The following is a 15,352-nucleotide window of genomic DNA, read 5'->3' on the forward strand; positions in this document are numbered from 1 at the left end:
CTCCTACTCGGGCCTCCTCCCCTCGACTAGCACACTGCAACTCCTCTCCTGTGTGGAAATGGGGACGTCCAAGCCGGGATTTGCAGTGAAAAAGTTCACCGGCTTAAGCCCAACAACCATCTTCTCACAAGGCATAACGGGCCAATCCTCGATACGCGGGTTATGCGTCGACCCAAACGTATGCCACAGCACGATATCCCGGTCTCGCACTGCACTCTCTTCCCCGTCCCCCTTCCGCGCCCTCTCCTGAATCCATGAGGCGATGCCCTCCCCGCCGAGCGACTGCATGGTATGCCGGCCGGCCGGGAACAGCTCGTCGTCGCGGTACCGCGTCACCCACACGGCGTGCGTCGCGTACTCCGCCCGGCGGGCATGGTAGGACGACGGATGCGCGAGCAACATCTGGCTGTAGCAGGGAAGGAGCTTGACGCCGATGGGCGTCCCCGTGACGGGGTTCCGCCGCGCCTCGTTGACGACCTTGAAGGTGCGGTTCGAGGCAAAGTCGAGATCGAGACCCGCTTCGGCCTCGACGGTCCGGGAACGAGTCGCGAAGCCCATGGCGAACGGGTTCGCGGCTTCGTCCGGCGGCAGGGGGTGGGATTCCTCGACCACGAGGGAGTTGTTGGCGTGGCCGCCGACGGCCGGGTCGACGCGCAGGCAGAAGAGGTGCTGGTGGCCGGGGGCCATGGCGCCGGGGGCGACGTTGACGCCGTAGGGGACTGCCGAGTCGCCGACGTCGACGGGCACGGTGGACATGATCCCCGTGGCGCGGACCTCGTAGAAGAGCGAGGCGTCCTGCTGGAAGTAGAAGAGGAAGATGTACTCGTAGTTGCTGACGGTGACGATGGTCTGCAGCACGAGCACGCGGGACCGCGTGACGACGGCGTTGCCGGTGCGGAAGTTGGTGTGTTTCCATAAGATGCCGTCGTCCGCCTCGTGGCAGCATATGACGTTGGGCATGCGGACCGGCGTCCCCGACGCGGCTGTCAGCCAGCCGTCGAAATACTTGATGTGGCCCAGGCAGTCGCAGCCCAGGGCTAGGTTGTTGGCGTTGATGCCGGCGCCGTCGTTGCCGAGATCGAAGGCGGCCTTGCGCGGGTAGGGCGCGCGGGGGTCCGAGTAGGGGACGAACATTTCCGAGAGGGAGAGCCGGTAGTAGAGGCTCCGGCCGTCGTACCGGACGTCGTGCAGGGTCATGCCCTCGCGGTAGTTGAAGCCGATGCGCATCGTCCATTTCTCCCAGCGGATGAGGTTGCCTTCCGTGGTGAACGATGGGCCTTCTGGTTGTGACACGTGGTAGGGCCGGGTGGTTGTCCTCCGGTCGTCGACGAGGTCCGGGTGATATTCGCTGGTGGTGTGGATGCGGCGACGGTCGAATTCGTTTCGCCGGGAGTGCGTCTTGTCGTTTGCTCCCGAGGGGAGGCGGTAGACACTGGTGACCTGGAGAGTTGGGGAGATTTCGGCACAAATATCGAGGGGGTAGGCGTAGTAGTTGGCATCCGGGTTGTCGGAGAGTCGCAAATAGAACCATCCCTACGATCGTCTCGTGTCAGAAAGAACGAAGAAAGATGTGAAAAGGGGGGCTGGGGGGAAGAGAGACAGGGAGAGAGAGAGGAAACACAAGGTGTGACCGTTCCCACATGCATCCAAACGCACCATGGTCCAGCGGTCCTTCATATCCTTCACCCCGTCCGTGGCGTATGCCCACGGCTCAACGACAACGGTGGCACCCTCGGGGAGGTTCAGAGACTCGATCTCCTCCTGAACGCGCGGATCAGCGAGACAAGCTTCGGCGGCCTTCTCCATGAAGCCTGTGTCGATGTAGGAGTGTCGACCATGCAGCGCCTCTTTCGCGACAATGACTCGGCGGTCCAAGTCGACGACGGCTTCGTGAAGTACCCGGCCGTGGAAGAGCTGGACCCTGGCCTGCCGAGGGGGTGGAGCAGGGGACTGTGCCCCTGGGCCTGCACGCTCGATGTCTAGGAAAGAGACCATATCTTTCTTAGGAGGTTCCGCGAGGGTGATGGCCCTGAACACCACATCGTCTCCGGTCCATGTTTTCACAATCTCAGCAGCCTGCATGTGGATGTTTTAACTCGAGGTTAGACAAGAGACATATTTATGACCGGAAATGAGAAAGGGGGAGGGGTCTTACGAGGCTGATCTCTTCAGGACGCAGGGGATCGAAAGGGTGCGGGGTCATGATGAAGGTTGATGGCTGGGTCCTGGGGAGTTGATATCTTGATCAATCGATCCTCCGAGTCGGTCAAGTTGTCAACCTCCCCTCCTCTTGGGGCCTGTGTGATAAGAGTTGCGAGGTTGAATTTTGAACTGTTTAATCACGTACAAATTGAAAGGTACAAGTGGAACGGTAGAAGAAGCAACCGTTGGGGTTCATGTGGGTTTTGGGCTCCCACGTGCCCCTAGGGCCGAGATCGCCCCAAGATCCGGCCCGAAGCCGATCGGCTATTAGCGGCTTCCATTAGCACGCGGACCGGCATCGGACCATCGGACCATCGGTGCTCTCGGATCCCGGCCCCCATCGTGGTACATGTACACATCGGTAGAGTGGGGTTCCGAGAGACACGCCGCTTCGGTTAAAAGTCGAGGTGAACTTCCGGCCATCTCCCAGTCCGTACCGGAACAGGCCGGGCTTATCGTCTGTTAGACCGGGAAGGGCCGGCGACGTGGACGAGGTGACCGGTCAGATGGCCGATTCTCATTGATCGATGGCTTGTCAAAGCAACCATTGGGGGGGTTCACCGGTCAGTGATTAAGCTTATTTTGAGCCAAAGGTCTGTTTCCGGGTTCCTCTCCCCCACAACGGTGGGAGCAAGCGGACAAATATTTGTGTACGAAGCAATTGTGGGGGGAGAGGAAGAGGAGAAGAAGAAGCACACGTTGACGCGAAAACGAAGAGCTGAGCGCGGAATATTGTCGAGCCTGTTTGTCAAAAAATCCCCAGCCACTCCCGAGGTGAGAGAGCCAAGATATCGCCAAGACACCCTGGCTCCCGTTCCCAAGGCTTGGCGTCAGGTTAAATACCTGCCGGTTTGCAGCCCTCAACGACTACTACTGCTCCGTAACGCGAGCACGACATCTCGCTGCATATCGCGTCATCATCCACTCCAAGCAACAACGTCTGTTTTCTCCCCTTTCGGTCGACCAGCCCGCACTCAAGCATGGGGAGGGAGATGAATTCCTCGGCCACCCTCGACTGGACTGAGCCTTTTGTAATGATCCTGCCCGTTCCCCCCCTTGTTCGTCCCCCACGGCCTGGTAATTTGCGCATTTATTATTCGTTTCTTGTTTTTCCATGGGGTGTCGCCATTTCCTTCGTCATCAGCTGGAGATGGAGTCACCGCTCAAGAATGTCCAATGCCCAGTCCATTAAGCTGGTGATGTGGTTCTTTTACCAGTTCTATCCGGTTTCTGCGACGCCCGTTGTGGTCTTTTAAACCGTAGCCGCAGAGTGGGCAGTCGACCGCATAATTGTATTAATTACCCCTGAAGTGATGACCTGACAAAGACGCTTCATGCATGTACAGAATTAACACCCAAGCAGGTTGAATTAGGGTTACCTATCTTCGGGGCTTGCCCCGTCACAGATCGACTAATATATCCGTATAGCGTCTACAACCCGGCTCAGTCCGGTTCGACAGTTGTATGCATGGGTGTGATAAGAGCACGAGTTGGGGGTTTGGTCTGCTTGGGTATGGAGTTGGTTGTCTATCTTGATCCTTTCTGCACGAAACCAACGCTCGAGTCCCTTTGACATGTTCACCTTTCAGAAGGCAAGCTGACTACATTAGCGAACACAGCGTGTCTAACAGTCTAACATTATGAATGACCGCCGGGGACCCATCCGGCATTCTTGTGCTCCTACTAAGGCGGTACCTTCGGTTCTAACTCCTGCCGCGCAAGCCATGTCCACTCCAAGCGCCTCGGCATGCAAGCCGCGCACTCTAAACGTCCAATGCCACCTCCCACGGCCTATAAAGCTTTTTCTTTCTCAAATGTCGTGATCGTTGCGCACCCAGGACCCCGGCAGGCTGGCCCTGAGGGGTCCAAGCTCCCTCCTCGTTTCCCCAGAGTGTAGACTGTCCAGATCTATATGTATGAAAGGTGTCCTACAACCTCTCTTCCCATAGTCCGTCCTTTGATTCTCTCACCTCGACCCCAGGTTCCCCGCCACTCAACACCACTCTTCTGGTCCCATTCTTCGCCTCTCCCCCCTTTTCTTCCTCGCTTCTCGCATGGTAGCTTGCCCACCATGTCAGACATCGAGAAGAAACACCCTCCTCTCTCGGACAATCCCGAGAAGGACGCCAAGGGTGCATCGGAAATCTTCACCAACTCCAAGCCAGAGTCGGACGAGGACCTCGAAGAAACCCGCGAGCGTATCCTCCGCCAGCACCGGGAAGAACTCGAACAGCGCGGCGAGCTCAAGGAGCAACAGATCCCCATCCTACCCCTGACCCAGTTCTTCGGTAAGGGGAACAAGGACTTTGATGTCAACGCCATCGCCACACAGCCGTCTGTTTACGACAACCCGGCCGCAGCCGCCTACTTCAAGCCTCACCCCGACTATGAGAACCTCCATCGCTTCGATCCGTCCTGCCGATGGACTTGGAAGGAGGAGCTGCCGCTCATCAATAAGATGGACCTCAAGAGTGAGTCAATCCACCGTACCCTCATGCTTTAACCACATGTGCACCGACGGGCTACGTTGGTTGTTCACTTGTGTGGACTGGCACATGCATTCTGATCAACTCATTTGATATTATAGTTACTGTCTGGGCCTGCGTCGCTTTCTTTGGACTCGACCTCGGACGAGGCAATCTTTCTCAAGCCAACACCGACAACTTCCTCCCTGACCTGGGCATGACCACTAATGGTGAGTACGCAAACATCTCAACCTCACATGTAGTCTACATGTACTCAACCTCAGCCCCTTTTCAAGTCGTCCGTCCCCTTCTTTACATGTACTCTCTGGCTTGCTAATGGACTCTCCTAGATTACAACCTCGGAAACACCGTCTACCAAATGTCTTTCCTGTGCGCAGAGCTACCTTCTCAGATGGTCAGCAAGAAACTCGGCCCCGACCGCTGGATCCCCTTTATAATGTGCTCGTGGAGCATCATCTCCGGCGCCCAGTTCTTCCTTACCGGCCGAACCTCCTTCCTCGTCACCCGCGCCCTCCTCGGTCTCCTGCAAGGCGGCTTCATCCCCGACGTCGTCCTCTACCTCACCTACTTCTTCAAAGGCAACGAGCTCCCCTTCCGGCTCGCGCTCTTCTGGTGCGTCCGCCGCGTAACCGACATCATCGCCCCCATCATCGCCTTCGGCGTCCTCCGCATGCGCGGCGTCCTCGGCTACGAAGGCTGGCGCTGGCTCTTCCTCATCGAAGGCATCTTCATGCTCTCCATCGGCATCTGGTCCATCTTCATGATGGCGCCGTCGCCCACGCAGACCAAACGGCCCTGGCGCCCCAAGGGCTGGTTCGACGAGCGCGAGGAGAAGATCCTCGTCAACCGCATCCTGCGCGACGACCCGTCCAAGTGCGACATGCACAACCGCCAGGCCATCACCCTGCGCATGCTCCTCCGCTCGCTGTCCGACTACGAGCTGTGGCCTATCTACATCTTCGGTCTGCTTTGGGAGATCCCCGCCGGCCCGCCCGACCAGTACCTGACCCTGACGCTCCGCAACCTCGGCTTCGGCACATTCGATGCCAATTTGCTGAGTATCCCCTGCCAGTTCCTCGGCGCGGTGTCTATGTGTGTCATGACGTATCTGTCTACCATCTGGGATGAGCGGGCGCTTTTCGGCCTGTTCACGCAGTTTTGGTATCTCCCTAGTCTCGTGGCCCTGGCGGTTTTGCCGGATAATGCTGGGCCTTGGGCTCAGTACGCTGTCGTGACGACTCTGCTCTCGTACCCGTCTCGTGAGTGGCCTCCGACTTGATCTGCAGCAGAGATTACTTGTCCTCAATTTTTTGCTAACTACTGTCGTTTCATGTTTTCTTCTTATAGCTCATGCCATGCATGTCGCTTGGGGTAGCTGCAACTCCAACTCGGTGCGCACCAGGGCCGTGTCTGCCGCGCTGTATAAGTACGTTTCGTTTTCCCTATACACCGAGCCCTTATTACTCCCGTTGACTGGAGATGTGCTAACACTTAAACTAGCATGATGGTTCAACTGGCTCGCGTCATCTACTCCAACATCTACCGCGAAGACGATGCGCCCAAATGTGAGCCTCTTATGCCCGCACCTTGGCTTCTGTGGTTACACGGTACATTCCGAATAGACGATAACTAACAAGAACTTGCCAGACCGTCGCGGTAATCGCGTTCTCATCGGCATCTGCTGCATGAATATGTGTGTTTACCTCATTGCCAAGGGGTTCTACATCTACACGAACCGCAAGAGGGAGAGGGCGTGGAACGCCATGACCGAAGATGTACGTCTTGGCCCCCCAGCCCCCCCCCCTATTCTGTTGTTCGATGTGTATAAGTGCTAACCCATGACTGAATAGGAGCGCATCCATTACCTGGATACAACGAAGGATAAGGGTAGCGCAAAGAAGGATTTCCGCTTTGCTCATTAGCACTTCCGTTCCTTTCTGTTTCTTCACGAATAATAAATGCTGTTGTGGCGTGCCCAGCCGGTTTGGGCCGGTTCTCGCGGCCTGACTCCATCCATTGCTGGTATTCTACTGTCTCCCAGAGTATCCGATATCTCCGTCTGGTCAGAGAGACGCTGGTAGATTCAAAAGTTCTAATCTATTCATGCCAAAGACCGCAGATAAGCATACATGTATTCAACTATCCATTACTTCGCGTCCAGGAGGCACGGTCTACTGTGATATAACATCTCGCTCGTGTCCATAGGCATTAGCACCCCCTCATGCTAAAGGGTCAGCTGGTATCGAGGATTCGTCCTGATTGCCTCGCCATATCGGATAAAAAGGAGAGGGACTGGGATGAGGCCGATGGCAATGAACCCGAGAGTCGAGTTTCCCCAGCCGAGCCCCAGGGCCTCGTAGAGGGGCGGGCCGGCCAGGGGAAGAAAAGCGCCGAAGATGGATCGGAGGACGGTGGCAGCGGCCAGCGCAGAGGCTGCGTAGAGCGTGTAGGCGTCTACCAAGTAGACTTGGATGGTCATCTGTTAAGGTGTAAGATGAGTCTTCTCTTTGCGTACGTCAAATGGAGGGTGGAGTGAGGCAGGGAGGGGAAGGGAGAAGGACAGAGAAGGGAAGACAAATAGGATGCATGTGGATAGTAAAGACTGCATGTGGACTTACCAGTGACATGTTCAACCCCAGCCCTAGAAGAGACGTCGCAAATATAGGGATAATCCAGTGCAGCGCATAATGCGTAGTCCAGCCGTAGATGAAAAAGCAGGCAGGGATACAAAACGCGGCGGGGATCATCAGGGGGAGGCGATACTCGGGCTTCAGTTCAGTCACCCCAGCCAGCTTCGCCTTCCCCGTGAGCAGGCGATCGGCGAGATGGCCAAACACGGCATTACCCAGGAGCAAGCCGGTCGCGATGCCGAGGTAGGCGAGCCCCGTCTCGCCGACGGAAAAGCCGTAGGTGCCGCCGAAGACGGACGGGATGGTGACGAAGAGGAGGAACTGGTACGAGAACACGACGGCAATGAAGAGGGAGAAGAGGAAGACGATGGGGGACCGGAAGAGCATGACGAGCGGCCGGCGGATGGAACGGGTCAGACGGCTTCGTCGGCTTGACGTGTCGGCCATGGCGGACGTGAGGTGCGGGTTTCCCGTTTCGCGGCGCAGGCGGTCAACTTTGCGCTGGAGGAGGACGGGGGGGTAGGTCTCGCGTACGACGAGGAAGAAGATGACGGTAAAGACGCCTGCCTATGCGATTGTGTAAGGGTGTTGTTAGCTCTCTCCCTCTCTCCCTCTCTCTCCCCCCCCCCCTCTCTCTCTCTCTCTCTCCCTTGTGTGTCAAGATGATATACTCACAGCAATGGTCACAAGCCAGAACACCCATCTCCATCCCATAGCCTCCGTGAGATATCCACCGACAGCCGGACCGACAGCAGGTCCCATCAGCGGACCGAAGGTCCAAATGGCCATGGCCCGGCCCCGCTCCTCTTGAACGAAGAGGTCGGCCACGGTGGCGCCGCCGACGGTCAGAACGGCCGAGGCCTCCATGCCGGCCAGCATGCGGAAGACGATGAGGGCCGGCAGGTTGGGGCTGAGGGCGCAGCCGGCGGTGAAGAGGGTGAAGAGGACGTTGGTGACGTGGTAGGGCAACAGGCGGCCGTACATCTCCGACATGGGCGCCACGATCAGCGGGCCGATGGCGAGGCCGACATTGTATACGCTCACGATGAGGGAGCTGAGCACTTGGTCGGTGCTGTCAAAGTCGACGATGGCCTGGTTGACGCCGGGGGCGGCGATGGATGAGCCGAGGGCGCTGAGTGACTGTTACTACCAGACGAGAGCACGAGAGTGTATGCCATTACGATGGATAGCCTCAGTGCTCTGTACCGGGGATGAAATACAGGAATACACATGACATAAAAATTAGAAAAGAAAATCATAAAAGAAAAATAGAAAAGAAAGGAATGCAACGCACGAGATGAAGGTCATGGCAGCCAGGACTAACACGTTCAGCCACTTTCTCCTAGGGGCCCAGTTGATGGCCATCTCCGGATCGCCAGGGCCATCAAAGTCGACAATGTGGCCGCGAGCATCCCCCTCTCCCAAGGCAACCACATCCTCTGTTTTGCTAGCCATGGCAGGCTCGAAATTTCCTGGTTGGACAGGGTGATGGGGGGAAACAAACCAGCATGGGGCATCTACAGAGGGAGAAGCACATGTGGACATGTGCATGTGTGCAGCGTGCTCAACGCATTCCACAGCCTCCGAGAATCGGATCAGTTGATGCAGTCCCCAGGAAGTAGTGTACTAAAGTCTAAGGCTTCTCCTGATGAGCGTGCGCTGTCTCGGGTAGGGTGGGTGAAAGGGGCCACATCGCTAGGTCGATCGATGATAACATGATGATATGAAGAATGTGATCGACCTCACTGGGACCCAAGACCTCCAGGACTACGTAGAAACACGGTGAGGTATCATCATAGTGGTGTACACGTACGCGTGTATCATAGGATCTCCTCGGATCGACGCAGTGGAACCATCGATGCCGAGAATGGTGAGAGCTAACAGGGGTAACGATGCAGATCGAGCAAGGGTGTCGTGTTTGCCGACCCGTATTCGGCCCGCCGACTCCCGGATGCCCGATGCCCAACTAGGAAGGTCGCATACATATGCATTCTGGTGGATCAAGGCGCAGGCAGGGGGGCGGGGCGCTGGGGGATACTGCAATCTAACTGTACGTGTAATACACATGGTCCGCCGCGGCGGGTAAAAACCAGGGACTCTAAGTCTAGGCATCTCCATTATCTCGTCAAATCCAGAGACTCCGGACTCGGGAGACTCCTAGAGCCTTGCACGAGCCTGGCCCAACATATCCCAATCACTCTCCGTGAAAGGGACGTACTCGGACGACCCAGCGGGGAGCCAGAAGAACAGATCTCGCTCCCCGCCTGGGACCTTCGTACCCCTGGCCCGAGGGTCAACCCCTTCCTCCCTAAGGGGCACCTTACTATGCTTGTGATTATCGGTGCTCATGCCGCCGACGCCACCGTCCCGGACACGAAGGAAGACCGGCACGGCGTAGGGGGGCAGCTTGGACCTCAGCAAAGCCGCCAACCCTTCGGTCCCCTCGGTCCCCGCAGTCCCACCGTCCTGCCTCCAAACGAGAGCGACGCATCCAGCCCTGCCCTCGTGGCCTGGGATCTTCACCCCGTAAACGTTCGCCTCCGCGACGCGCGCATCGGAGCCCAGCACCTGCGCCACCTCCGTGGTGGACACGTTCTCCCCTTTCCAGCGGTACGTGTCGCCGAGCCGGTCCAAGAAATGCCAGTGTCCGTCGGCGTCGCGGCGGAGCGCGTCGCCCGTCCGGAAGTAGACGTCGCCCTTCTCGAACACGTCCCTGAGCAGCTTCTTCTGCGTCGCGTCCTCGGCTTGCCAGTACCCGGCCCAGGCCGAGGGGGACGGCAGCTTGACGAGGATCTCGCCCCCTTGGTCGTACGGCACGCGCTTCGCGAAGCCGGTCTTTGGTGACCGCCAGACGTCCCCCGTGTCTGGGTCGATGTGGACCGGCACGTACGTCTTGTGGAATTTTCGACGGAGGAGCCAGCCGTGGTGGCCTACGGCGCCGATGCCGAATCCGGGGCTCCGGTAATGCTTTACCAGCGTGAGGACGCCTTCGGTGCTGGCGTAGAATTCGCCAATGTCCGAGACGCCGAAGCGTTCCTGTCAATCATTAGCCCAGGGTAAGGTATAAGTTATTTCCCCCTTTTTTCCTTCTTTTCTTCGTTTCTTCTTTTCCCCTCCCTTACCTGGAATTTGGTCCACAACTCAGGACCGAGTCCGTTTCCCCAAATGAGCCGAATCTGGTGTTTACGGTCGTTTGGCGAAGGGGGGGCAGAGAGCAAATAGCGCACCAGCTCCCCGACTATTGTTTCTCAGTCCCCCTATCTATAGACTATAACAGTCACCCCGGTAGACCGGGAAGGGGAGAAACGCACCATAGACAAACACAGTTGACTTGCTTTGTATGCAATCATCCCAAAACCGCGACAGTGAGAATTTCGGAGCCACGGCAATGGAAATGCCACTCATTAAATCGTTCATCGCCGCGATCCCTCCGGTGCCGTGATACAGAGGGATGCAATAATAGGTCCGGTCACCATCTGGGCCTGGCCGCTGCCCAAAGGTTTTTGGGAGCAGGGACGCCGAGGGATAGTTGCGAGCCACAGTCAGAGGGAACGCCTTTGGCAGTCCGGTAGTTCCGCTGTCCACCGGTTAGAAAGATTTAATTGTTCCGTTGTGAGGAAGTTGAGGAGGATGAGAAGTTGAGACCAGAGGAGGTCGCCTACCTAGTGTACATGAGAGCCAAAGGCAGCACCACGTCCCGTTCGAAGCAGTCCACCGGAGCCCTCTCGGGGACGTTCCCGGCAATGCCGGCCTTCAAAGAGCCCGAAAGCCTGATGGTCTCGACGCCGATCTCCCTTAGCTGTGCATCGGCGGCTTCCATGCGCGAGACGCAGTCTTGGGCGTCGTCGTACAAGAGGAACCACGTGCCCGCCAGACGGACACAGTGAACCAAAGCATCCGAGGCCAGGTTGTAGTTGACCAGGGCCGGGGCGGCGCCGATGGAGAGGAGGCCCATCCACACGAAGAGCAGCTCGGGCGAGTTGTACAGGTAGACGCCGACATACTGAGAGGGCGAGACGCCTAGGGCCTGGAAGTAGCGGCCGTACTGGCACACGCGCTCGTAGGTCTGCGTCCAGGTGTACTGGGCCTGGCGAGACCATATACAGGGCGCGTTTCCGAGGCGGCGGGCGGCGGCTTCGAAGAGGAAGAAGCCGGAAGCCTTTTTTTGTTCGACTGTGAGTATGTTAGAAGGGGGGGGGGGGAGGGAGAAGGGGGAAAAAAAGAAAAAAAAGGAAAAAGAAAAAGAAAACCCCCTTACCCGCCCTTGCAAAGTTACGCTCACCCTGCTTGGCTCGCGATAGCTGGTCGAGATCTTTGGTGATGTGAAATTTGGCATCTAGATATGCCGACCCTGCGGCTATACCGACGAGGGCCATCAGCCCCTGAGGCATGCCTTGTAGAATTGTATCGAGTGGCAGCGACATGTCGATTATCGATGCACTAGCTTAGAGGTGGACAGCAGAGTTGCTCAGCGTCAACGGTCAGACGTCTAAGGTCCAGCCTCTACTTGGACCAGTAACAGTAAGTCCAATCCGTACAACGTACAGGTGGTCAGCACTGAGCAGGCTACGATTAGGGGCTGTTGGGCTACAAACCCCTGGGTGCACGTGGTTTAGGGGCTCGGGGAAAAGATACTGGTGAGTCCTCGGGAGGGCAGACCGCCAGTTTACAAAGTTTCATTGCAAACAAGACTTGGGACAAATGAAAATGGTTATTGGCCCATGTGGCCATGCCATTCTCGGTCTAGAAGGTTAGAAGTTCCCTGCCCTGTTCCACAGACGGATCCCTGGGATACTACACTGTACGAGAGAAGCAGGTCCAGAACACTGCAATCCGCAGACAGTGGCCGGTTGATTTATTAATGACTCCGCCGGCCATACATGTACGTTGCATCATGCATGCGTTCAGGACCGATGGGAGATGCATGGCTTCGGCAGTCATTACGAAGTACCGGTATGATAAGTTCTCTCCCGTTGAACCTGTAATTAGGGCCCAGGAGGATACCTAAATTGGTCTTCTGCACCCTCCCTCGCTTCCTTCCGAAGCCCCTAGCTACAAATAGCAGGTGGTTCTTCATTTCCCAACAGGAAGGCAAAGATGGACTCGAGCGTGACTTGATCGGGTTTAGGGCCGTGGCAAATGAAGGGCCAAGGACTGGTGCTCAGGGGCTATAAGTTCCTACCCGCATCCAGTGACAGTAGTGCCATTGCATTGGACAGATATCCCGTGATCGTCCTTATATGCTCCACGTGTACACGTGTACAACTCGTACACGTACTGTACACGTACACGTAGTACATTTTTCTGTTCAAACGATTAACCCATGTCCATTGATTTTATGGCATTTGATGTTTCAACGGTGGAAACGGTCCGGCCGCTAAGCGACCCGTGCTCCACGCGGAACACGGGGATTTATAGAGACCGTCGCAACGTGGCGCGACGTGGCGTCGGCTCGCTTCGGACCGAGGTCGGACCCAGTTAGGACGAGGTGCCTCGTGACGGTGATTGTACATTGTACACTACAACGTACAACGTAACAAAAAAAAGAAGAAGAAAACAAGAGAAAAAGAAGAGAAAAAGAAGAGAAAAAGAAGAGAAAAAGAAGAGAAAAAGAAGAAAAAAAAAACCCCCGCGCTCAATCAAAATAAGGAGTCACTCCGCAGTCCACCAGATTGGTCGTTTCAGTGTTCTTCTTTTCCGTACGGTGGTAGTCACGAAAATCGACTTCTCACGTCATCTTGGGACTTGGGTGGCGAGTTTTCATTTTCCTCTCATTTCCTCTCATGACGCGGCCTCCTCCCTTGGCCGGCATACGTGTCGTGGAGCTCGCCGGCCTGGCGCCAGGTTCGTGTTCTCTGGCTCTCTCTCTCTCTCTCTGATTTTTGAGTATTGTTGGATGTTGTTTAATTTTTCATTTTTTTATTTAAAAAAAGAGTGACAAAAGAGAAAAGAGAAAAGAGAAAAGAGAAACGGATCAAGTCTCAAGAAACAAGACACAAGACAAAAACGAAAATGTCTAACACCCTCGCATAGGCCCTTTCTGCGGTCTTGTCCTCGCCGATTACGGCGCATCCGTCCTCCGCATCGATGGGCCTCGCTCCCCGAAAGGCGACGTCTTAGCCAGACACAAGTCATCCCTATGTCTCGACTTGAAGCACCCTCCGTCCCGAGATGTCCTGCTCGAGCTGCTGGCCCGCGCCGACGTGCTCATCGACCCCTTTCGCCCCGGCGTCCTCGAAAGACTGGGCCTATCGCCCCACGAGGTCCTCCTCAAAAGGAACCCCCGACTCGTAGTGGCCCGCCTCACGGGGTTCCGCCGAGACGGCAAGTATCGCGACATGGCAGGCCACGACATCAACTACCTCGCCGTATCCGGCGTGCTCTCCATGCTGGGCCGCCCCGCCGACACCCCGCTCCCACCCGCCAACCTGCTGGGCGACTTCGCCGGCGGGGGCGCCATGTGCGTGCTGGGCATCCTCATGGCGCTGGTTGCGCGCCAGGCAGCAGCAGCGGGGGGCGCGGGCCAGGTGGTGGAGGCCAACATGGTGGATGGATCAGCTTACCTGGCGACGATGCCGCGGCTGGCGACGAAGACGGCCTTCTGGAACGCCGCGCGCGGGGAGAACGTTCTGGATGGAGGGTGTCCCTGGTACGACACGTACAGGACCAAGCAGTCGCAGTCCGTCGAGTCGGGCGTGGACGAATACGTCGCTGTCGGGGCGCTGGAGCCTCGTTTCTATGACGCGCTGTTGCGGGGGCTGGGTCTCGATCCGGCGACCTTGCCACCCAGGGAGGACAAGACGCAGTGGCCCGCGCTACGATCCGTGTTGCGGGCCAAGTTTGCGGAGAAGACGCGGAAGGAATGGGAGGGTGTGTTCGATGGCCTGGATGCATGCGTAACGCCGGTACTGGGCCAAGCTGAACTGGAGCGGGAGGGGTTCCTGCAGCGTCTCCCCGTTCACATGTCTCACACGCCCGGGAAGGCGATCCCACATGGCCAGGGCGATTGGACAGGAGGCACTCTGGCGCATGGCTTCGGAGGGGAGGAGGTGTTGTCTGAGTGGACCGGGTGGGCGGAGGGAGTCGACTACACCAAGACGGCAAGTGGAATTGCCGTTCGGATGAGGGCTAAGCTGTAGCTAACCGGAGGGGGGTAAAGGGGGGACCAACCAGATTCGCAGTAGTAGTCTGAGATGTGAGATACGGTGTGGGAGACACTACCCATTCGTGCATCAGACATGGTCGTCGCATATGCACTCATATATTGCTGTGTTTTTAGGTGCTTTCGGCAGTCAAGTTGAAGACCAAAGTTCTTTTCTTCTTTTTTTTTTCTTCCTTTTTTCCCCTTTTTTAGGAGATGGTTACGACTCAGGAGGTCTGCTATGCAGTGTTATCCCGAAGACAAACGGACAAATTAAAACAGACGGGTAAAGCCAAGGTAGTATTTCTCTTTCTTCTTCCTCTTCTTTCCCTACATGTATGTATGGATAATAGCGAAAAGGGGTGTATGGTCAAATCCGGCCTATCTTGCCGATTCCAGGTGAGTCGCGTCCCGATCTATGCTGCCCCCCTTTTCTTCACCCCACGTTGTCGAATAGACCACAGTCTTTTCGGTTACGTAATGGGCCGGATTGCCAAGAGTATAATCCGGGTGGACGCTTACAGAATCTGCACTATATAAAATACGGTGGCAGCGTTTCCCTGATAGTCTAAGACAGTTAAAAATTATACATAATTACCTTAATTAATTTCGACTTATTTTTATTCATGATTTTAACTACGCTTTATCTGATAATTAAGAGTCTCACTTGCTAAGTGAAGATATACCCATTTTACCTACCCTTTACCACTACTACCGAATTAAGAAGCTATCTAGCTACGCCGATATAGCGTGTTAATCTACAAATAACTATTAAGATATCGTATCTTAGCCCTATTACGTATAAAACCTATAAGGATTAGGAGCTCTAGCGACACCTGTACGAATCGGTTACCACCTATAATAACGTGTGGAGGTTTCTCCGCCCAGTCGAT

General features: G+C 56.3%; 6 protein-coding genes across 6 annotated transcripts; 3 read left to right on the forward strand and 3 right to left on the reverse strand.

The window, feature by feature from the left end:
- Nucleotides 1-3: 3 nt before the first annotated feature.
- SODALDRAFT_337319 (copper amine oxidase) lies at nucleotides 4-2,203 on the reverse strand (the record flags this gene model as incomplete). The annotated part of the gene is made up of 3 exons (XM_028612669.1): nucleotides 4-1,533; nucleotides 1,657-2,076; nucleotides 2,156-2,203. 3 exons carry the CDS (start codon nucleotides 2,201-2,203, stop codon nucleotides 4-6), a joined length of 1,998 nt encoding a protein of 665 aa, XP_028463058.1.
- Nucleotides 2,204-3,094: 891 nt separating this feature from the next.
- Nucleotides 3,095-3,552, forward strand: SODALDRAFT_328570 (hypothetical protein). The gene has a single exon (XM_028610733.1). The coding sequence runs from the start codon at nucleotides 3,183-3,185 to the stop codon at nucleotides 3,456-3,458; it is 276 nt and encodes a 91-aa protein (XP_028463059.1). The 5' UTR covers nucleotides 3,095-3,182; the 3' UTR covers nucleotides 3,459-3,552.
- A 721-nt stretch (nucleotides 3,553-4,273) lies between these two features.
- SODALDRAFT_283754 (MFS general substrate transporter) lies at nucleotides 4,274-6,610 on the forward strand (the record flags this gene model as incomplete). The annotated part of the gene is made up of 8 exons (XM_028608431.1): nucleotides 4,274-4,673; nucleotides 4,790-4,897; nucleotides 5,018-5,947; nucleotides 6,036-6,114; nucleotides 6,189-6,253; nucleotides 6,336-6,352; nucleotides 6,404-6,463; nucleotides 6,539-6,610. 8 exons carry the CDS (start codon nucleotides 4,274-4,276, stop codon nucleotides 6,608-6,610), a joined length of 1,731 nt encoding a protein of 576 aa, XP_028463060.1.
- Nucleotides 6,611-6,629: 19 nt separating this feature from the next.
- Nucleotides 6,630-8,985, reverse strand: SODALDRAFT_328573 (CefM protein). The gene is made up of 4 exons (XM_028610734.1): nucleotides 8,613-8,985; nucleotides 7,994-8,450; nucleotides 7,307-7,885; nucleotides 6,630-7,167 (listed from the first exon to the last, which is right to left on the reverse strand). Exons 1-4 carry the CDS (start codon nucleotides 8,771-8,773, stop codon nucleotides 6,913-6,915), a joined length of 1,452 nt encoding a protein of 483 aa, XP_028463061.1. The 5' UTR covers nucleotides 8,774-8,985; the 3' UTR covers nucleotides 6,630-6,912.
- A 490-nt stretch (nucleotides 8,986-9,475) lies between these two features.
- On the reverse strand, nucleotides 9,476-11,694 carry SODALDRAFT_337322 (isopenicillin n-CoA synthetase; the record flags this gene model as incomplete). The annotated part of the gene is made up of 6 exons (XM_028612670.1): nucleotides 9,476-9,750; nucleotides 9,781-10,354; nucleotides 10,441-10,556; nucleotides 10,630-10,873; nucleotides 11,052-11,491; nucleotides 11,577-11,694. 6 exons carry the CDS (start codon nucleotides 11,692-11,694, stop codon nucleotides 9,476-9,478), a joined length of 1,767 nt encoding a protein of 588 aa, XP_028463062.1.
- Nucleotides 11,695-13,101: 1,407 nt separating this feature from the next.
- On the forward strand, nucleotides 13,102-14,457 carry SODALDRAFT_363066 (isopenicillin n-CoA epimerase; the record flags this gene model as incomplete). The annotated part of the gene is made up of 2 exons (XM_028614526.1): nucleotides 13,102-13,162; nucleotides 13,352-14,457. 2 exons carry the CDS (start codon nucleotides 13,102-13,104, stop codon nucleotides 14,455-14,457), a joined length of 1,167 nt encoding a protein of 388 aa, XP_028463063.1.
- Between the last annotated feature and the right edge of the window lie 895 nt (nucleotides 14,458-15,352).

This window comes from Sodiomyces alkalinus, assembly GCF_003711515.1.
Source record: "Sodiomyces alkalinus F11 unplaced genomic scaffold SODALscaffold_11, whole genome shotgun sequence".
NCBI lineage: Eukaryota > Fungi > Ascomycota > Sordariomycetes > Glomerellales > Plectosphaerellaceae > Sodiomyces > Sodiomyces alkalinus.